The following is a 22273-nucleotide window of genomic DNA, read 5'->3' on the forward strand; positions in this document are numbered from 1 at the left end:
GCAAGCCAAGGACAGACATGTGGGCAAGAGAGCAGGGTGGAGTGTTAAAATGGCAAACGACAGGAAGGTTTGGGTCATGCTTGCGGACAGACCGCAGGTGTTCTGCAAAGCGGTCGCCCAGTTTACATTTGGTCTCTCCAATGTAGAGGAGACCGCATTGGGAGCAACGAATGCAGTAGACTAAGTTGGGGGAAATGCAAGTGAAATGCTGCTTCACTTGAAAGGAGTGTTTGGGCCCTTGAATGGTGAGGAGAGAGGAAGTGAAGGGGCAGGTGTTGCATCTTTTGCGTGGACATGGGGAGGTGCCATAGGTAGGGGTTGAGGAGTAGGGGGTGATGGAGGAGTGGACCAGGGTGCCCCTGAGGGAGCGATCCCTATGGAATGCCGCCAGGGGGGGTGAAGGGAAGATGTGTTTGGTGGTGGCATCATGCTGGAGTTGGCGGAAAATGGTGGAGGATGATCCTTTGAATGCGGAGGCTGGTGGGGTGATAAGTGAGGACAAGGGGGACCCTATCATGTTTCTGGGAGCGAGGAGAAGGCGTGAGGGCGGATGCGCGGGAGATGGGCCGGACACGGTTGAGGGCCCTGTCAACTACCATGGGTGGAAAACTTTGGTTAAGGAAGAAGGAGGACATGTCAGAGGAACTGTTTTTGAAGGTAGCATCATCAGAGCAGATGCAACGGAGGCGAAGGAACTGAGAGAATGGGATGGAGTCCTTACAGGAAGTGGGGTGTGAGGAGCTGTAGTCGAGGTAGTTGTGGGAGTTGGTAGGCTTGTAATGGATATTGGTGGTCGGTCTATCACTAGAAATTGAGACAGAGAGGTCAAGGAAGGGAAGAGAAGTGTCAGAGATGGACCATGTGAAAATGATGGAGGGGTGGTGATTGGAAGCAAAATTAATACATTTTTCCAAGTCCCGATGAGAGCATGAAGCAGCACCAAAGTAATCATCGATGTACCGGAGAAAGAGTTGTGGGAGGGGGCCGGAGTAGGACTGGAACAAGGAATGTTCCATATACCCCATAAAGAGACAGGCATAGCTGGGGCCCATGCAGGTACCCATAACCACACCTTTTATTTGGAGGAAGTGAGAGGAGTTAAAGTTGAAATTGTTCAGTGTGAGAACAAGTTCAGCCAGACGGAGGAGAGTAGTGGTGGATGGGGATTGTTCGGGCCTCTGTTCGAGGAAGAAGCTAAGGGCCCTCAGACCATCCTGGTGGGGGATGGAGGTGTAGAGGGATTGGACATCTATGGGGCCAGGGAACTGGAAATTGTTGATGTGACGTAAGGTGTCAGAGGAATCACGGATGTAGGTGGGAAGGGACTGGACAAGGGGAGAGAGAAGTGAGTCAAGATAATGAGAAATGAGTTCCGTGGGGCAGGAACAGGCTGACACGATCGGTCTACCGGGACAGTTCTGTTTATGGATTTTGGGTAGGAGGTAGAAGCAGGCCATCCGAGGTTGGGCGACTATCAGATTGGAAGCTGTGGGAGGAAGATCTCCAGTGGAGATGAGGTCAGTGACAGTCCTGGAAACAATGGCTTGATGTTCAGTGGTGGGGTCATGGTCCAGGGAGAGATAGGAGGAAGTGTCTGCGAGTTGATGCTCAGCCTCTGTGAGGTAGCGGTCAGTGCACCAGACAACAACAGCACCACCCTTGTCAGCGGGTTTGATGACAACGTTGGTGTTGGACCTGAGAGAACGGAGTGCAGTAAGTTCAGAGAGAGACAGGTTAGAATGGGTGAGAGGAGCAGAGAAATTGAGACGACTAATGTCACAACGACAGTTCTCAATGAAAAGATCGAGAGAAGGTAAAAATCCAGAGGGAGGGGTCCAGGTGGAGGGAGAATATTGGGGGTGGGTAAAAGGATCCGTTGAACGGGGAGAGGACTCCTGCCCAAAGAAGTGAGCCCGGAGACGAAGACGGCGGAAGAAGAGTTCAGCATCGTGCCGAGCCCGATATTCATTGAGATGAGGGCGTAAGGGTATGAAACTAAGTCCTTTGCTGAGCACTGAACATTCAGCGTCAGAGAGGGGAAGGTCAGGGGGTATAGTGAATACATGGCTGGGGCTGGGATTGGAAGATGGGGTGGGGACGGAGGGACAGGCAGGGGTGGAGGGTCCTGGATGGGTGTTGGTGTCGATGAGTTGTTGGAGCATGAGTAATCAGTCTGGTTCTCCAATTAATTTGGGGGCTGAAACTAATTGCAATTTTCTGATTGCTATCTGGGTGTAGTCAGGTCAGAATAGAGCAGAAATTCTCTCTGTGGTCTTCTGATCTATATGGACAAGTATTACACCACATGGCACCCCTCTCACTTGGTATCTGAGTAAAGTTAAAATAGTATGGATGTGCCTGGATGATGGGTTTAACATCGGCACAGGAATAATCTGTTCAATTTAAGCAATCATACTAGGGCACATCTGAAATTTGTCAGGAAGATATAATAATTTTCATAATGTTATTGGAATTTATTGTAGAGTAATAGTGGGGTCTGTGTCTATGTATGTGTGTGTGTGACTTAATTGAATTAAAGGCAGCTGGTCTGAAGTTTTTGATGTATCAGGAGATAAGGTAGGTTTGAAATGTTAAGTAGGTAGACATAGGTGTGAAGGGAATATTTGCATTTTTAAATAAACCAGACTAGCTTGAATTCTAGAGGTGTGAAATGTTTCACCTAGTCAGAAGTTAAGAAATTGTGTTTATTTGTCCCAAAGATTATTGGTAAAATTGGTACTGAGTTTTTTATTATTAGAAGGTAAAGTCTAAAGACATGATGAAACAATGGGAATTTGCATTCAAAGGGGAAAATTTGTATAAAGGAGCGGTCTGTGTGTATGGGTAGGCATTCTAAGATCTAAAACAAGTGTGAAAAAGCCTCCAGCATCTAAGCCTCAAGCTGTTGTCTACAAAGAACTGAAGTTAAGAAAACTCATTTTGAATTGGATTGTTCAGGGTATCGTGTTTCTTTGCCTGGGTCTTTTAAAATCTGTGTGTCTTACTGTTGCCTTAAAGTGTAACTGGGAGTTAGATTAACTAGGGGATTTAGAAGTTATCATAGTAGTAATTTGTAGATCTATGTGTGCACTTAAAATTATTTCTCCTATTAATAAAAGTTTAATTTCGATTTGTAAGAAACCTATAAGACTCCGTGGTCTTACTACTACTGAATTGAAGGCATGCATCTCAAAATTTATATAAATTGCAAGACAGTTGTTTCAAGTTTCCCATTGGGATTTGAGCAGCTCAGCATTTACCATTGGCTGTGCCATAACAATCTCATCATATGTGTGCTTTCCCATCACCATCCTTAATTCTTGTTGCATCTTCCATCTACAGATGTTATGCTTCCTAAATACTTGAATTCTTGCACCTGTCCTGGTTCTCTTCCTTCTATGGATTTGAGTATTTCTTGGTGATTTCACTTTGGTTTTGTCAATGTTCACTTCTGTTCCAAAGATCCTACCTGCTGTTACTAGCCCATCTACTAGTTCTTGTAATATTCTTCTGTGCTTGCTACAAATGCTTTGTCATCTACAAATCTAACTGATGTTATCATTCACTCCCACCCCTCAAATGTTATCAGATTCTGAGTCTTCAAACTCTCTGACCATTCCTTCTGTACAGACATCGAAAAGGGCTGGCGATAAACAACAACCTTGTCGAACTCCTCTTCCAATTGCACATGGTTCCCACTTCCCACTGGCTAATCTGTTGCTGTTTGTTCCATGTACAGATTCCTTATCAGTCATTTACCTCTCCAGTCTATTCCAATATGCTAAATGTCTTTCAACATTATCAAGAGCTTAATCCAGTCAACCCAACTGAATGCTTTTTCAGAATTTACAAAACAAACACATAATTCCTGTCCAAACCATGTATGTTATCAGGAGTCCTGTTTTCTACCAGCTATTGACCTCACTCATTCCTTTTTCCAAGACCATCTTTGTCATCTCTTCCTTCTCCAACCATATTGCTTAAATCTCCCAAAAATGAAATGAGAATGACATACTCAGGAGAAAAAGGAACGAGGAGTGGCAGTAATACTGGACAAGGAAGCTGCTGAATGTGAGGTGAAATGCGAATCAGATAGACTGACGATACTGAAACTAGAGGGGTAGTAAGCGGATATTACTATCTAAACCTATCTACTATGAAACTAATCTCTGAACTGGATTAGGGAGATTTGAGATAGTTATACTGCGTATTGGAAGTCATTATTCTTGTTTGAGTTACATTTTTAAAAAATGTAGAACTTAAAACTTAAACTTGCTAGCAGTATACTTACATAGACAAGACTGCACAATTATGCTGTCTCGACTGGAAGTCAGAGTTTTGCTCTATCATCTACCATGATTGTTTTGGTTCAAATAAAATTTTTCTAAGAAATGCTGCACCTGGAACCTGCCAAAATTCTCTTCTGTCCTGAAACCATTTCATTTAGTTGGGCTAAATTCCAGTAGCTTGCTAAGCGGTCATTCTTCATGACAGCCAGACAGTGAATCTCAATAGACCATGTGAGTGCAGAGGGACACAGTGGTGTTTGTTGCTATCTTTCTTCTACATGCATGTCTGCACCTTCCAATAGGCAATGATTAGGAACAGGAAATCCAGTCATCAATCCTCTACTTGGCCAAGGTGCACCAGCTCTACCACTCCAAATACTGCCCTGATTAAGATGCGCTAAACCCAGATATTGACTGTGTGGCTTGTACTACAGCAGGAAGCCTTTAAGCATTGGGCCATCAGGGGAGTTTGACCAGAAATTTTAATACCATTTCAATGAACGAGGTAAAAAGAAAACAGCACACCGAGAAATCTTGTTAAGAACTAATATTTATGAAGTTCCTCATCACATTCTCAAAAGATCCTAAAATGCTTATCCAATTAATACTTTTTAAGTACTGTCATTTGTGTGGCAGCCAATTTGATTGCATCTAAGATCGATAAATAGTAAATCAGATGAATGACCAGTTACTGTTTTGGGTAGGCAAGGGAGAAATGTTAACTGGGAGACCAGGAAAATTCCCTGTTCTTCAAATAATGTCATGTCCAATTGAATATACAGTCCCAAACATGTGTAATATCTCCCGTGAAAGGCTTGGAGAAGGGCTTGAATCCACAACCTTGACCTAAATCCAAGAGTGCCACAACTGAATTGTCACTTCAGGAGGTTGCATTACAAACATATACATGTACGTACATAAGGGGACTTTTATTCCTCTAACTGTGCACACATAGTGCGTGCATCATTAATTCTGGTGATGGTTACTGTCATGTGAACTCCTGGAGTACCATAATTGGCCTTATTAATAACTGCATTCAAACCTTTGCCACATTACTGGGGAGTAAAGCTGAAGTGGAACCTCACACCCCGGATTTCTTCTATGCATCAGACAGTTTAGTTTGAATAATAACTGGGCCAAGAAAGCATCTTGTTCCCCTGACTCCTCCTGCTTTCTTCACCCAAAAGCTTTAAGCCACAAAGTATAGGAGTTTCCAGCATGATCATTAATAGAAATTAATTTAAACCTTCCACACAGATACGATAATGTTAACTCGCTCATTATGTATTTGTAAAGAAATGTGGCTTCAGCTATTCTCATTATATATAGAACAAAACAGTTTTTCAATGCATTTAATGAGTCTTCCAGTAGAACTGCAAATACAACCACAATGCCAAGACTTTCAAAAGTCACCATTGCCTGCAGATGAAAGACACTTCTGTACTAAACACAAAATTTATAAAATTGTTATGCATTTGTAACAGATTGTTTTGGCAATTTGTGTATCCGAGGTATCGGTGGAAAAGTTACCGTAGGATTGAAAGAGGCTTTAAAAAGTAAACTTGAGTTTTTGGAAAGGTTGCAATTTTGATTTTACACATGTAATCTGTGGTTACTCTCACTCCCTCCAGGATCTTGCATTACTTTAACTCGAATGAGAAAGCCAATAGTGACAAGCCCACTGGTCACCAGAGAAGATCTGGCTGTCAAAACATTTTTTTAAAACCATCCTCACACCTCAAATTTTTAAAAAATCATGTGACTGGCAAACGTGGTACACAGCCTTACAAAAACACAAGGGCCACAGGTGAAGTTTTCCATAAACTGCTTAACATTACCTGTGCCATCACAGAACATGGACACTTCAACACCAACATGAGGAAGGAGGAAACTATTTACCCCATTTCCTCTGATGAAGGGGTCCAAACAAGGGGGAATAGCCTTAAAATTATAACTTAGCTAACAGGGGTAACTACTGTGCACCAATCCAGGGGGGTACTTGGCAAAAAAAAATCATGATTTTTGCCTTCTAAAATTTGACTAATAAAAAACAATGACACCAAACACATGGAAAATCAAGCTCTGTAATAGTTAAGGAACTAATAATGGCAAGCAAAACATTGTCAACAAATCAAGCATTTTAGGTTCAAGACCTGTCAAAAGATTCTATATTAAGAATTGTACTAAGTTTTTTTCCAACTGATTTCTTGACTGCTTGTTGAGCCAGACAGTGTATAAGTATTGGGCTCACCTTTGGTTCAGTTATGTAGGCGCTGTTTTGCCAGAGAGGTGATGTTAAAATAAGTAAAAACAAAAACAGTTTACCAAACTGTTGTGCTTTACTTTAGGTGGGGAATGGGACACCGGTATCATCTCAAAGTTGCTGTCTATACAAGAACAATGAAGCTTGAAAGGCAACACACTAAACATTGCTGTGCAAGGCACTTCAGGTTGTAGAAAGGCAGTTGTATGACATCTTCAGGTTTACAGAATCTGAATATTCCACTCATTCCACCATCAATCAGGATATCAAGATGAGTTTGTCCAATTTGTCAAAGGTATGTTTGTTTTATTCATAATACAAGTTGGAATGGTCCAAGGTTAAGGAATGTTTAAATAGCCACATACGATACACCTGAATTGAGATATGGCAACGTTCAACATTCATTTTACCATCGGACCTTAGAATATTCTAACTTCCTGTTAAGTCAGCCTGCACACAGAAATTCATTAAATAGATTGTCTGAAACATCAAAGCCCAGAAAAGAAGACATATTCCCCAGCGCTGAAGCAGTACCAAAAGGTGGTGTAAAGAAATATACCAGAACTGACTGCCTGGTAAATTTTGGCACCAATTATATCACTTAATACTTAAATACTGGGAGGAAAAGCAAAACGGTAAACCCCATCTGTGATTTTTAATTTATGCTTCACATGAAGGAAATCTGATAGGAGAAAAAATTCAGATTGAGAGAACTGAGACGGTAGTAAAAATAATTAAAAAATTACACAAATATATATATATTTCTCTTCTGAAGAACATCTTCACCACTTCTTCTTATGTTCATCCATCGAGACTCCACCAGGCCCCAGCGCTACTACTAAGAGAAGGCCGCCAATCACAGACATGGTTTGGAAAAAGTCATACTTTAAGAAGTCATGCATGGGCTTGTAAACCGGGATACTCCAGAATGGATTCTGAATCAGATTCAACGCAAAGAGCCAAATGACCAGTGTGAGAGCAGCTAACTTTGTCTTGAAGCCAACCGCCACAAGGATTATCAAAGTAGTGCCAACAATATCTTGAAGAATCTAGGAAATAAAAATAGCAATATATATTTAGAGAATACAGTAGTTTAAAAAAAAAATCGTCTACCCCCCCCCCATCCAGCTCTCAAAGCTACTAACTTATGCTTCATGCACACCAGGACTCCTTCCAAACTTTGCATGGTAATACATAATTATACAGGTCACAACTGCAAGTGTTAGGAACATTGGAAAAAGGAGGCATTCAGCTCCTCGATCCTGTTTCGCCATTCAATTAGATCATGCCTGATCCGTAACTTAATTATTTATTAACAATCCGCCCCAGGTTTAACATTTTCAACCCCAGCCTCAAAATCTTTTAAAGAGTTCCAGATTTCCATTCCCCTTTGTGTGAAGAATTTTGTCCTGACATTACTCCTGAATAGCTTAGCTATCATTTTAAAGTTATTCTCCCTTGGTTGGATCCCCCTCACCAGAGGAAATAGGGTAGGTAGAACCTATCAACTTCTTAAAATTACCTTTAACATCTCAATTACATCATATCCCAATATTCTCTAGGCAAGTGAATACAAGCCCAGTCTATGCAATTTGCCCTCAATTTAACCTTTTAAGCCTCTGGTGAATCTGTGTTGCACCCGAAGCCAATATATCCTTCCTGATCTACAAGGGAATCAAAGGTTATGGGGGATAGGAATTAGAGTGGAGTTAAGGCCACAATCAGATCAGCCATGATCGTATCGACTGGCAGAGCAGACTCGAGGCCTATTCCTACCTTTTATTATTTATGATGTACAGTGTCCAGAATTAAACACAGTACTCTGAATGAGGTCTAACCACAGCTTTTTATTACTAACTTAACTTCTACCCTCCAGTAGATCATTTCACTGTGAAAGACTCATAGCCAAGCGGGATCTTATCATTGTTTAATGGCACCATCTCTGCAGTTTCCAGGGTTCATGGGATAAACCGGAGGACAAAGAACTGATAACTGGTTGGGCGGTAGCAGAGATCAAGGATAAAGGAAACACTTCCTGATTGGCAGAATGTACTAAGTAAGTTGTGTCCTAGATTCACCAGAGGCTTAAAGGGTTAAATTGAGGGCAGGTTGCATAGACTGGGCTTGAATTCACTTTCCTAGAGAATATTAGGATGTGATGTAATCCATTTCTACAGATTTTCCTCTAAACTTAGTATAATCTACAAGTATAAACATAAACTTAATTTGTATGTACATATGCCTTCATTCTAGTTGTATATGATGGGATGTAGGACAAAGCTCTGGCAGAGATCAATGTGGGAATGTGCAATATCATCCACACAATACAGATTAGAATCAAAAATTGCTCTGCACCAACAATAAGCCAAAGAAACCTGCTTGTTTTGTTGATGTTAATATCAAAAGCGTGAAAGTCTTAAGTTTGCAAACTCTTTATTAAGTTACTGCAATACACTAATCTCAACACTCAAATTCAGAATGTTGGGATTAATCTCACCATTGGCAGATGCTCCATAGATCAAAAGGTTTACTGAACTAGCTGAGTCCTTCTGATATCAAAATGAAATGTTGCACTGAACGTAAACCTGACCAGAAAGTAGTACGTAGCGGAGTACAAACTGCTGGTGGGAGGTGGAAAGGGGACAGGCAGAGACGGGATAGTACAGTTAGAATACCTCCTCTTCAGGCCTGGGACCTCAGCTAAATCCAGTTAAGACTAACAGCATGAAAGACACTGAAGGTTACAAGTTAACTCACTAACACTGGTATATCATTGTACAATGAAAGATGACTCCCTTGACTACAACACAGAGCAAACATTCTGAATCTAATTTATCATGGTACTGGCCTTGTACTGAACTAACGTGTTGATATTTGGCATTTAAAGTCATGAATGTTTTCTAGTCACTCACCATAAGCGCATCCAAGGAGAAGTGCAACAAAGTCATAAACATAAGGACAAGCAGGACACGGCCTCCCAACTGCATGTATTGACGTGGGGAATTAGTACCCATGGTAGGGACACCTGCAAACATAGTTTTCCCTTCGGATCGAGACTCAGCCAGCAGCAGCAGTAAGCCACCTCCAAGTGCAAGATTCCTAAATTTGGGGGTGGGGGGAGGATTAAAAGTTAGTCCAAATCATTAAACATTACGGCTGACATCTGGAAAAATACTGTACCTCTTCCCATTATTGAACAGCTCTAATCTACAACACAATTCAATGCAGCACATAATTCCCATTATGCAGAAAGTAGGGACAAGACATACATACTTATAATCAAAGCTTCTCTTTCCTGAAATCCACTCCCTTTCCGAAGGCTAATGATTCATAATGGCTTCGGATCCCCTGGTACCAGTAGCTGTGTTACTTCATCCAGGTGGCCCATCAGACAACATGGACAGCAAACATCAATAGTCTGTGCACCCAGATCAACTACCATAGTTAAAATTGCTCCCATTCAGCATTAACACGTATGTAGTTCCCAATAAATCACTAGATAGCAATCAGAAGCAAGAAATCTGGCCATTTTCACAGCCACAGTGGAGGGAAGAAGAGATTTAAAAGATTGTTTATATACACACTCCTATTCACTTATTCAAGAGCCAGTCCATCTCATCCTCACTTCTGATTGGAAATTTCTTCAGTTAAAGTTTTGAGGAAAGGGAGGATGAGCCATGTTAAAACCTTCAAGCTGAACTTTTAGCTTTAGAAACCCAAGGAATTAACAGAAATTCTTTTCATTCCTGAAAAGTTAATTTTCAATAACTATCATGACTGCAATAACACTAATTCACTTACCTCATAAGAAATTTAAGGTCCCAGAGAATACTATAAGCAACAGTCTGAAAAAAAATCATAGCAGTCATTATTGCCCTGAAGTCTCATCAATGTAAGTGATTATCATTGAATCATAGAATATTATAGCACAGGAGGTGGCCCTTTGACCCATCAAGTCTATGCTAACACCTTAATCCCATTCTCCTTCCCTTTTCACGTGCATATTTTTTTCATCATCAAATAATTATCCAGTTTTCTTTTAAAAGTTATTATAGATCCTGCTTCCATCAATGTTTCTGGTAGGGCATTTCATCTTTTAATCATTCTTCAATTAAAACGCAATCATCTCCTAGCTTCCCACATTATTCTTTCGATTATCTTAAATTTATGCCCTCCAGTTATTGGCCGAGCAAACAGAGGGATAGGATTTTCCTGATTTAGCCTGACCTCAAGAGTGTGGGACAGAGCTGACCCCAGTTTTATGACGCAGGGCTCAGTTATCCAGCTATGGAGGGAATGCACTTTAAGGGTAAGTTGCTGCCTATGAAAGTTACCATAGTTTCAACCTTTATTCAGCTTTTGGATATTTGTTGACCTCTTCTTGTAGCTGTGGGGAGGGGAAAGCAGCACCAACCATACACCAAACTGGGAGGTAGGAATTAGAAACTGTGAGCAAGTAACAGAGAGCGTCCCAGGCCCTGTTTGGTGAATGGAGAGGACATTCAGTTTTGTGAGGTGAAATGGAGAACGACTATCTATTTGGCACATCATTGTACCCTCCCAGAGAACAGTAGTGTACTATTACAGGCAGCAGGTAACTAAGACAGCACACAAAGGAATTTGCTACAAGCAAGGAGGATATTAAATTTGGGGATATGAGTTATTTCACTGTGAACAGCGATATTGTACCTTGTAGAGGTGGTAAGAGGATGAATTAAGGTATCTTAGTACAATAAACTTCTTGTCTTTAAGAGTGGAACATGAGTAAACACACAGTCTCCACAGTTTGAGTTACAGCAGCTCCAGCACAAACATTATCTTTTCCCAGCAGGGATGAAAGGACAGGGATGATTGAAACTTGCAAGAAAAATCTGTGTTTATGTAATTCAGGAGTAAAGGAATAGTTTTTGCAGTGTGTCTCTGCATCCGGAACTTACCTGCATAGCAATAAGTACAAATAAACCACAGCAAGCATAAGGCACAAACTTCCGACTCAGCACCATAATACAACCACCTGTAAATAAAAACCCAGGTGCTTACAAAAAAAACATACTTGACAGGATTAAAATAACCAAAAACTACACGCAGTCATAAAAGTGGATCAGGATCATTTTTAACCAACACCAAAAAAAGACACAGCAAAATACAATATTAAGGATTGTCCAATACTTGAAGGTGAACTGCCAATCTTTTATCGCATAACATTTCTTTAACTTTATACGCAAGTCTACCATTAAGGATTATTCAGCAAATTGGGGACGGGGGATGGAGGAGTAAGGATATTACTCTGGCAAAGGCAGGGGATACAGCTGTAAAGACCACTCATCTCCACTGATTATTTCTGTAAAGACAACATACACAATCCAAACTAAAATTTATATGCCATTAGTCACCTTCATTTACAAATATAAAACACACACTTTGTTTTGGATTTCACATACTTCAGAGCCTGTCAGTGATTGCAAACTCTGCACTAGAGAAAATGTTGCTATAATGCTTCAACATATAGAATTTAAACACAGGTTTTTGTATTTTGTACAGCTATCAGATCACTCCCTGGGCAAAATCCATCCTTGGCAATGTCACTCGCTTGGCTGTCACTGTGGCACTAATTTCACATTTATACTTATCTGTGCAGATTAATTGGGATTCCAAATATCCTTCAGTTCTTCTGCCCAACCTGTAGACACAAGGCATGGGCTGCAGCCGCACTGGGAGAGTAGCCACAGTATAGACAGAGGAGCTGGCTGGGACTATGCTGTGCCCTTTTCATGGATGCATCTCCTCTCCTACAGTCATCTTATGCACCTACTGATCCGTTTCTGTGCTATTTCTGTACACATAGCTGTGAGGTGAATCCCGAGTTACCTCGTATTACATTACAAGGTTCTTCAATGAGGGCTCCTCAATCAGTACTTCTGGGTTATTACATCACACAGCATCAACTGTTTTGGCTGGAACTGTAAACTGACTGAAAAGTCAAAAGCCTGGACATGACAATGGACTAGACCACCCAGTCTGATAGCACAGTTCATGTAAGCAGCAAAGCTGAAAGGCAGGAAAGTACAGCAGAATCCCCCTTCATACAAATCATCTATCACAGAATCTCTTAGGGTTTACTAGCTTCAGTGTGCCTGGCAACAGGAGATGAGTCTGTGGCAGATTTAGCAATCTGACACCTGAGCTACTGAAGTACTTCAGGGAACTGTAAATGATTGACCAGGCAGCCGGATTCATTAATAGAACCAGGAGGGCTAGACTTTTCATTGGATTGGAGTTTCTTCTCATTCAGTTCCAGCTAACCCTACAAGTCCATGTTCAATAGGGAATGGGGATCTCAGCTGGACAAAAAACAGGAAGCTTCCCTGTAGCTCTATGCTGGTGCAAACTTAGAGGATGTCTGACCTTGGGTGTTGCCAATCTTTCTGATAGCAGTGAAATGTGGGTTCTTGTGGGAAGATGTGTAGTCTTACCAAGCAAACTGAAACTCTTCTAGTGTAACTTGGTAAAAATATACAAACGTGTTGTGTTCGACACGTGTGAGCCACTCAGCTTACAAAATATAACTTCATAAATGGTTGTAGAAAATAACTATTCATGTTGTTAATTGGGGAAATCTCTTCTCTGATAACTGCTAAAAATAGATAGAATCTGACAGCATAATAAGATGAACATGTTTAAAAGGTTATAGATATTTTCCCCCTCAAATTTTCTCCAGATTTCTCAATGATCAGAATTATTCGATAAGGAGACTCTGGATGTTGATCACTCACTTTCTCTTTCTTCTTATGACAAAATGCTTCACCGTCTGTTTAAAACTCAAGACATGATGAAAACAAAAACTGGCAAGTTTTAGCAAAATACATCTCTGAGGCCCCATCCCTTTCTGGTCAGGAATCAAAAATTTCACTGACAAAGCCACAAATGCACATTCTGGAAGTTATTACTATGACAACATTCTCTCAGAGAAACAAAATCACTGACACCTTAAATATTGATGTATTCTTCATAAATAGTAAGAAAATGAACAAGCCAAACACGATTATTGCCACCAATACATTATTTTAAATCTAGTGCCAATAACTCACCTTCCGTGGCAAAGTTAGACAAGAATAAAAGACAATGATGACAACAATAAACTGGAACAATGCTGTTAAGCCAAAACTTCCTCTAAACTTGCAACCCTTAAACTTAGGCTTCTCCAGTGCTGCCCTGCACAAACTGCAATTTATTCCGATCTGTGGCCCTCTTTACTCTGAAAGCCCACATGGCCATCTACCTCAATGAGCTTCAAAACCCACATCCTGTGCAATATTGAGATTGTTTAATTTTATCTTTTCAACATGTATCCCCCTCCTTCCTTACCTCATTTGCACCACAGCTAGTTTTCTGTGTTACCTCGAGACTTGACTTCATGTCATTCTTGCCACCTTCCCTAGCTCCGACACAAACTCTCAACTCAAAAATTATCAGCCCTCACATCCTGTCCTGCCCATCATAACCTTGTCCAGCAATCAACAGAGTTCAAAATCCTGTTCACAATTTCCATCTGCTTCAGCAAAATGACTGCACCCTACTTTTCAAATCCCTCCAAGCCACTTGTCTAGCTGTATTTGCACAATCACCAGCCATCCCTTTGATATCACACATTTCTTTGACCATCTTCTATTCTTTCAGACATTTGCCTTTGGGAATTCATCTTGGCACCTCTCTTGAATAGTCTTTTCCTGATTTGTTTCCCTCTGCTTGTCTGTTCAGAGCTCGTCTTTCTCCTTTTAGCCAAACTTTCTGGCATTTCATATTAAGAAAACATGAGAACAGTACAATATTGCTCACCCAACCAATTCATTCTCTCCTCACCTCTTCAGCTATTTCCCTCCATATAACATAGTGCATAGCCATTTACTAGGCATTTCCCCAACCACAGACTAAAAACATCAGGAGTTCAAAATTTTCCTAACAAATCATGATATTTTGTAGGTAAATTCACAGTTTGATGTATTGTAATGAGCCACGCAGATCAGAAAGATCTGTGGTTCAATCCCTGATCTGTGTTTGCTGATTCCTATTAGGGTACTAGAATGAGCTATGATACTGACAAAACCAAGGGCTTTGCTTGAAAATGCTTGTGCCGAAGATGGGAAAGAACAGATCTCCCCATCACCCCACAACAAAAAGAATTGAGATGGGGGAAGGTTTACCTGTAAAGTTCACCAGACACTGTAAAGAAAACAGAAGTGCTACTGAAGACCTTTGCAAAAGAAAAATGTCACTTGGGGAAGCAAGAACATTGGTACAGTTCACCTATAACATCCAATGCAGAACCAAAAAATAGTCAAGACAGTCATTCACTTTGGATCCAAGAAAGATAAATCTGAATAGTTTCTTATTAGAAAACTAGGAGCTGCAAATGGATTTGGGGTCCAAGTGCATAATTCACTAATAGCTAGTGCACATACAAAAGGTCACCAGAAAAGCACTGGAAAGATGGCCTTTATCTCAAGGAAGCTGGAAGACAAAGTGGAGGAAGTTACTCTTCAGTTGTGCAGAAAAATTGGCCAATCAATGCTGTCCCCAGTTTTGGCCACTGCACCTCAGGAAAAAAACATTGGTCTTAGGGTGTGTAGTGCAAATAGTGCAGATTCACCAGAATACAGGACTAAAAAGGTTGAATTATTGGACAAGTTGCATAGCTTGTATTCCCTTGAGTTTAGAAGCTCAATGAGTGATCTAATTGAAGTGATTAAATGATTTTGGGATACAATATGGTAGATACAGAGAATCTATTTTATTTGGTGGGGAAATGCAGAACAAGGCAATATAATCTTACAAATAGAGCTTAGCTATTTAAGAGTGACATCAGAGGAGCATCTTTTCACACAAAGGGTAGTGTAATTCTGAACTTGCTCCCTCAAAAGCTGTAGATGCTCAGCGAATGGAAATGTTCACACTGAAATCAATAGGTTTTTGTTAAGGGCATCAGGGAAGTTGAGTAAAGACAGGTAAATGGAGTTGAGTTACAGATCAGCCATTATCTAATATAATAGCTGAAGGGCCAAATGGCCTGCTCCCATCCCTCAAAACTCAGTACTGCAAAGTAAAAATCACCCCCATCAACTTCATGTAGCCTCTTGAAATGCTCAAGGACCCGAATATTTAAGACGCAGGTTGACACTGCCACCACCTTCTAATAACAAATTGCACACACATTTAATAAACCTCACAGTTACCATCCAAACTCACCTAGCTGCCCAACCATATTAAGCAAGACAAATATGGTGGCAAAGAAGTTCCCACAATGCCAGGTCATGTTGATATAGTCACACTGTTCATTCCATTGGAACCACATGCGAATCCCATCTTCCAGGAATGTGCTGATCAGACACAAATGTGCAACATGAGGCAGGAAACGCTTGGTCACACGTAAAAACTGGAAAATAAACAGAAATTCTGTCATAATAAAGTTAAATAGACTCAAAACCCTGTAAAGTATATTTCATTTAGTCATGACTAATATTTCCCCTTTGTCCTGGACTACTACATTCCTGCTGCACCAAATGGCTGGTTATTCAGTTTATCCCCAGCTTGAGAATCAGAAAATGTTGGAAATCTGCAACAAAGGACACAAATGCACACAACAAATGCAATGCACGACAGTCTTTGATGAAGTGACTCAAGTCATACACTAACCCTAACCAACAGCCTTTACGAACAAACAGGCCTATGAAATTCACAGAGAAGAGATGGGTTACCAAACTTCAGCAAGAGTTTGGGCTTCAGGGATCAAACTGTCACAGTTTAAGGCACAGAGAAGCTCCACAGAATGTAGTTTCAGCATTTCCAACCTAAACATAGGGATAAAGGAATGTAGAAAAGAAACATTTTGTAATTTTATTCACTAAGAAAAGGAGATAAAATTAAAAAAGGTATATTTGTGAGCTTTGTAATAAGGTTACTTCTCATCAAAGCTTTGTCCTGCAAATATTCTGATGCACAATTGTAGCACAGATTGGAGTCTGCACTGAATATTTCTTACATATCAATTAATCAAAATGCAAAACTTTTTTTGCCAAAAGTCACAGTATTAAAATATATGCACATTTGCTGTTGTTTAAAAGTACACCTATTGAACCAACTAATATGCTGGGAATTGGAGCTGATCTGCACCTATAAGGCAGAACTCTTACTATAAATTAATCCCATAAATCAATCTGTTAACCAATTTTCATTACACAGCATCACCTTTTGGATATGTTGTACAAAATGTCAACAGTTTACCATTCAGCCTATTGCATCAGCACCCACACTATGAAACAGATGTCATTCCACATCCCTTCTAACTGTTATTTTCAAAATATTTATCCACTTCTCTAACAGAGCTTATGGTTTAAATTTCTGGTATGAATCTCCCTTTGCATATAAAAAAAACTGTTCTCTCACACTGCTCCTTTAATGATCTTATGTATGAAAAGTGTCATTTCATGATGGTTTCTTTGTACTTAGAGCTGGGAATGTACCTGCCCATCTGGAAACTGTTGATCAACTTTGGAACTTAACTACTTACATGCCAGTAAAACAGTTCGACTTTAGCCACAGAATATTGTGCACTACATGGTACAACGTCACCATAAAAATGTCCTGCAATGTAAACAATTCACCCTCAAATCCAGTCATCAGTATAAACCAATCTGTTGCCCAATTTTTCACCCCTCCAACTTAAAAATAGCTATACATGTTGGGCAGTGAGTGTTAGTGGGTCAGGTATTTCAGGGAAACGGAACCAACGGACATCACAACTCAGTCCTATTCTCACCTAGATACACATACAGTTTACAATAGCAGTAATGCAGATTTAATTTTTCTCTTTCTCACTCATGCACACAAGTCAACTTCATTATTCCTATCTGAAAACTTCACCTCAATTTGTATAGCTCAGCATTAAAGCAGAAAATGCATTCGCCCAGTGAATTGTCAAAAAGCCTAGGCCTACCCAGAACAACATATGGGAAAACTAATCTATACTCGGCAAATGTGCCTTTAGTGCCCTATAAATAAATGCAGAAAAAAGTTTGCCCAACACTGCAAGATGGTATGCAATCTGTTTCAAACCACATCACACTGTCACAAACCATTGAATCACTTGTTACCGAGGCAAAGCACTTCACTCTCACCTAGCACAAAGATTTATGAAATCATCAGCCAAGAAATTAGCTTGACAACTTATAAAAGAAATTTTGTTCTTGAACGCGTTTTACAAACAAACAATCTGCAATTTTCTGCTGAATGTTAATACCAGAGCAGAAACACTAATTTATTAGTTGTTTCGGATGAAACGACGTTGTGTACCATGAAAGGATTTACAACTGAATTGAGATTTTTATTCCCCAATTCCCTTCTACTCTGCAGTAGTTGGACTGTTATTTTCAGAAGGAAAAAAGAAAATGGGAACAGCCCCAGTGGATAAACGGACCCAGTTTTCATTCCGCAACCACAAATAAAAAAAAAACAACCCGGCTCCACCTCAGCACCGATGTCCGGTGAGAGGTCAACTCGAGGGCCCAGGCTGCTGCCCCCGCACTAGGCCCGAGTTGCCCGAGTAACAGCGGCTCTTCCCACATGATCGACGGGACCCTGGGCCTCGGGAGGGAGGGGAGGGTTGGCCGGGATCGGAGGAGCGAGCGAGCGGGCGGGTACCTGGTCGGCGAAGTCCTCGGCGGTCCCCATCACATCGCTCTGGACCGACATCTCGGTGTCTCCGTGTCTCTGCTCCGGGGCCCAAAGGAGGGGAGGGGAGGTGAGGTAGGGGTGGCGAGGAGTGGAGGAAGGGGGGGGGGGGGGGGGGGGGGGGGGTGGGGTGGGGGGAGGGGAGGGTGGGGGGGAGGGGGGGGGGGTGGAGAGAGAGAGGGGGGGGAAGGACCGGGGGGGGCGGGGCCAGGCCGCGTGCCCGATTGCCACGTCTCAGCGCGCGAGGCGGCCGCCACGAGCCCGCGGGGCTCCGGTCGGCGGCGCGCGGGCGGCGAAAGTGGACGTGAAAGAGCAAGTGATAGGTGGTGAGGTGGGGGGGGGAAAGCGGACTGGAAAGAAGCAAGGTCAAAGGGAAAGTGGACGTGAAAGAGCGAGAGTTAGTTAATAACGAAAAAAGCGGATCCGAAAGGGCGAACAATGCCCGGGGGGGGGGGGGGGGGGAGGCGGTGGTTGGTTCTTAATGGGGAAAGCGGACGCGATAGGAGAAGACTGGGTGGGGATCGCGCACAGCCCGAAGGACCATTGGGAAATCAACACGTAAACCAGAGCTGCAAGTTTATCCATTCAGTCAACATCAAGCTGACCAGTGAGTAAGGAGCAGGAAATTGGAAATTATAAAGTAGTGAGATCATTGCAGTAGATAAAAACCCAGCAGAGGGTCAAGACAGAGGCAGAGGTTTGCTCTGATGAACAGCATGAGGAGAGGCTAGAGGTGCCTTTGTGAATTGGGAGGCAAAAAAAGGTGATTCAATGAATTTTGAAAAACTTGCATTTCTATCGCACCCTTCACGACCAGAGATCCCAAAGAACTTTACAGCTAATACTTTTGACGTGTAGTCACCGTTATAATGTAGGGTATGTGACAGTCAATTTGTGCACAGCAAGCTCCCACAAACAACAATGTGATACGGACCAGTTAATCTGTTTTTGTGATGTCGATTGGGGGTAAATACTGATCAGGTCACTGGGGCGAACTCCCCTGCTCTTCTTTGAATAGTGCCTTGGGGTCTTTCACATCCAACTGAGAGGGTAGACAGGGCCTCAGTTTAGCATCTCATCTGAAAGGAGGCACCACTGACAGTGGATCCAACACAACTTTACCAAACCGGTGACATTAGGAAGGTTGTTGGTTCAAGTCCAGTTCAGAAACTTGACTAGATAATCTATACTGACACTTCAGTGCAATATTAAAGGAGTTCTACATGGTCAGAGGTACCATCCTTCAGATGACATATCAAACTGAGGCTACATTCCTGTTTATGTGGATGTAAAAAATCCCATAGCACAATTTATCCAGTTTGCTGTACAGCCTTTATTCTTTACCTTGTAAAATGTTTTAAGGTATCTCATAGTACAAGAGGAGTGCGACAGAAATACAATTTTAATTCAGGCTTTCAAACCCAGTTCCTTAATGGTTTGTTGAGTAACACATGGTGTGGCATTGAGTCATACAGAACAGATGCTGCAATTTTTATTGTGACCTCAGTCAGCAAATGGGATATTACACTCAGCATCAGTGACTAATTGGGATGGAGGTGGGAATCAGTCTGCCTTCTTGCTCCTGATAGCTATCCAAGGGAACCTGCCAGAAAATCTCAGTGTGGGACACTGGATGAGTAAGGATCAGGCTTTGATGTGATGCACAACACAGATGAATAGCTAACTAAGCTAGTCTCATGCATGAAGAATGGCCATTTTAACCCAGAAGTATCAGCATCTTCAGAAAAGGAAAGGAGACATTTAAAAATGGAAACTACATGCTACTGGTGGAGACTGAGTTTCAGTAAGGTACCAAAGGTAAAAGTATGGTAATCCACGGTGACATCTGTTCTCCCCATTTTCAGTTACAGTTGACACATCAGTCTTCAAGTGCCATCTGAAATATGTGCAATAAAAATAATTCTTAGCACTGCCATTCATTTGACTGTCAGTACTGAATTTCCTTTTCATCTTTTAAAATATACACATGTAAGCCTGATATTTCTGTATCGTTAATGGCAGAATAAAATAGATCAGGAAACATGCACAGAATCACTCAATAAACAAAACCATTATTTTTAACTTTGGGCTTTAATCCAAATAAGTGCAGCACCATGCTCCAAAATGTGCTGCAATCCTAGATTTCAAACTATGGTACCTCTTCATGTTGTAATCAGACTCAACCATGCTACAGGAGTGTTGGCAAAGGGTTTTGCTAAAGGAGAAGTAGCAAAATTAAAAGCAAAGATTACTCTGGTACACCGCAGTTATAGAGTAGTATTGGTGGAATGGGAAGTTACCTTATTATTCCCGATTGTTTAATGTGTAAATGCACAACACCTTCTGGGTTATGAAACTGGGAGAGGCACAAGTGAACTAACTTGCCCTGAAGCTAAACTGGCAACTAATTAATAGGTTGTTCTGATCGAAATGCTATGGTCTCCCATTTCGATGGAAATTGGGGTCTGAAGTTGATCCTTTCTTGTTCCCACATGTAAGGTTATCTTTATTGACTCGGACAGTTGAAACAAATGAGCCTGACGAGTAATTAGTTTCTTAGAAGGTCGTTTGACAATTTGAAGCGCTGTATGCCCTCAGAACAATCAGCTTTTCCAAGATGCAGCTGTGAAGGACGCTTCTAACTTGTTGTGTATGTTATTTATTTGGCTGACTGGATTGCCAAACTTCAATGAGAGTTATAGATCTTGAACCCTGACTATTCAGCAAATATAGCATTCAGCAGCTACCTCCAGAGGTGTGGTACATGATCCTACCTTCTCAGGAGGCAATACTGGCTTCTCTCTTTCAAGGCAATTTTGTTTTTTTCATTCTCAGGATGTGGGCATCCCTGGTAGATCTGGCATTTATTGCCAGTCTCTGCTTGTCCTGAGAAGGTACTTGTTAGACTACAGCGAGAGGTTAAAAGTGAACCATTTCAGCGTTAACCAGATAAAGGCAAAATACTGCAGATGCTGGAAACCTGAAACAAAAACAAAAAATGCTGGAAAAACTCAGCAGGTCTGACAGCATCTGTGGAGAGAAAGACAGAGTTAACGTTTCGAGTCCATATGACTTCTTCAGAGTGGGCCAGGTTGGGTTAAGAACAACAGCTTTCCTTAGGGAACCAGTTGGTAATTTTCTGACAATCTTTGACCAGCTGTAGTGGAATTTGAATTAATGTTCTCTAGATTATTGATGTTTACTCCTGAATAAAGCAGTGGGAGAGTCCAACACTAAGGGCTGCCTTCTCTTACATCTGCCTGATTATGTGAAAATGATCAAGTTTTGGATGGGTTGTGAGAGTAAACTGTGAACCAATAGTGCTGCACAACTGGGTCACATACCTCTACATCCGCATCAATGACAGCACAAGGTGGTAGTGAAAAAAGGAATAGAGAGACAGTCTGTAAGGAAATGTGGATGAGAAGGCAGTGAGCTGAAAACAAAGAAACTGGCATTGCATTTCTATAAAAACAAAAAACTGCGGATCTGGAAATACAAAACAAAAACAGAATTACCTGGAAAAACTCAGCAGGTCTGGCAGCATCGGCGGAGAAGAAAAGAGTTGACGTTTCGAGTCCTCATGACCCTTCGACAGAACTAGGTGAATCCCAGGAAGGGGTGAAATATAAGCCGGTTTAAGGTGGTGGGGGGGTGGGGTTGGGTGGGGGGAGAGAAGTGTGGGGAGTGGTGTGGTTGTAGGCAAAAGAAGTGATAGAAGCAGATCATCAAAAGATGTCACAGACAGCAGGACAAAAGAACACATAGGTGTCGAAGTTGGTGATATTATCTAAACGAATGTGCTAATTAAGAATGGATGGTGGGGCACTCAAGGTATAGCTCTAGTGGGGGTGGGGGGAGCATAAAAGATTTAAGAATATTTTAAAATAATGGAAATAGGTGGGAAAAAGAAAAATCTATATAATTTATTGGAATAAAACAAAAGGAAGGGGGAAGAAACAGGGGAGGTGGGGATGGAGGGGGGAGGTCAAGACCT

The 22273-nt window shown here is 41.4% G+C and overlaps 1 protein-coding gene across 2 annotated transcripts; it reads right to left on the reverse strand.

Moving 5' to 3' along the window:
- Positions 1–5627: 5627 nt before the first annotated feature.
- On the reverse strand, positions 5628–18379 carry LOC121271295 (surfeit locus protein 4-like). 2 transcript variants are annotated; one of them, XM_041177181.1, is made up of 6 exons: positions 18247–18379; positions 15796–15982; positions 11490–11566; positions 10354–10397; positions 9465–9651; positions 5628–7601 (listed from the first exon to the last, which is right to left on the reverse strand). In XM_041177181.1, exons 1-6 carry the CDS (start codon positions 18295–18297, stop codon positions 7335–7337), a joined length of 813 nt encoding a protein of 270 aa, XP_041033115.1. In that variant the 5' UTR covers positions 18298–18379; the 3' UTR covers positions 5628–7334. The 2 variants fall into 2 exon arrangements, with proteins under 2 accessions (XP_041033115.1, XP_041033116.1); XM_041177182.1 differs by lacking the exons at positions 11490–11566; positions 18247–18379 and having other exon boundaries at positions 15796–15930.
- Positions 18380–22273: the final 3894 nt, after the last annotated feature.

Source organism: Carcharodon carcharias, chromosome 30 (assembly GCF_017639515.1).
Source record: "Carcharodon carcharias isolate sCarCar2 chromosome 30, sCarCar2.pri, whole genome shotgun sequence".
NCBI lineage: Eukaryota > Metazoa > Chordata > Chondrichthyes > Lamniformes > Lamnidae > Carcharodon > Carcharodon carcharias.

Coding starts and splice junctions, on each gene's coding strand:
- LOC121271295 (XM_041177181.1), bottom strand. CDS start 18,297: ATGTCGGTCCAGAGCGATGTGATGGGGACCGCCGAGGACTTCGCCGAC. Junction 15,983..18,246: donor CCGAGGACTTCGCCGACCAG/GTACCCGCCCGC, acceptor TTTATTTTCCAG/TTTTTACGTGTGACCAAGCG. Junction 10,398..11,489: donor TTGTACTTATTGCTATGCAG/GTAAGTTCCGGA, acceptor ATTTTTTTTCAG/ACTGTTGCTTATAGTATTCT.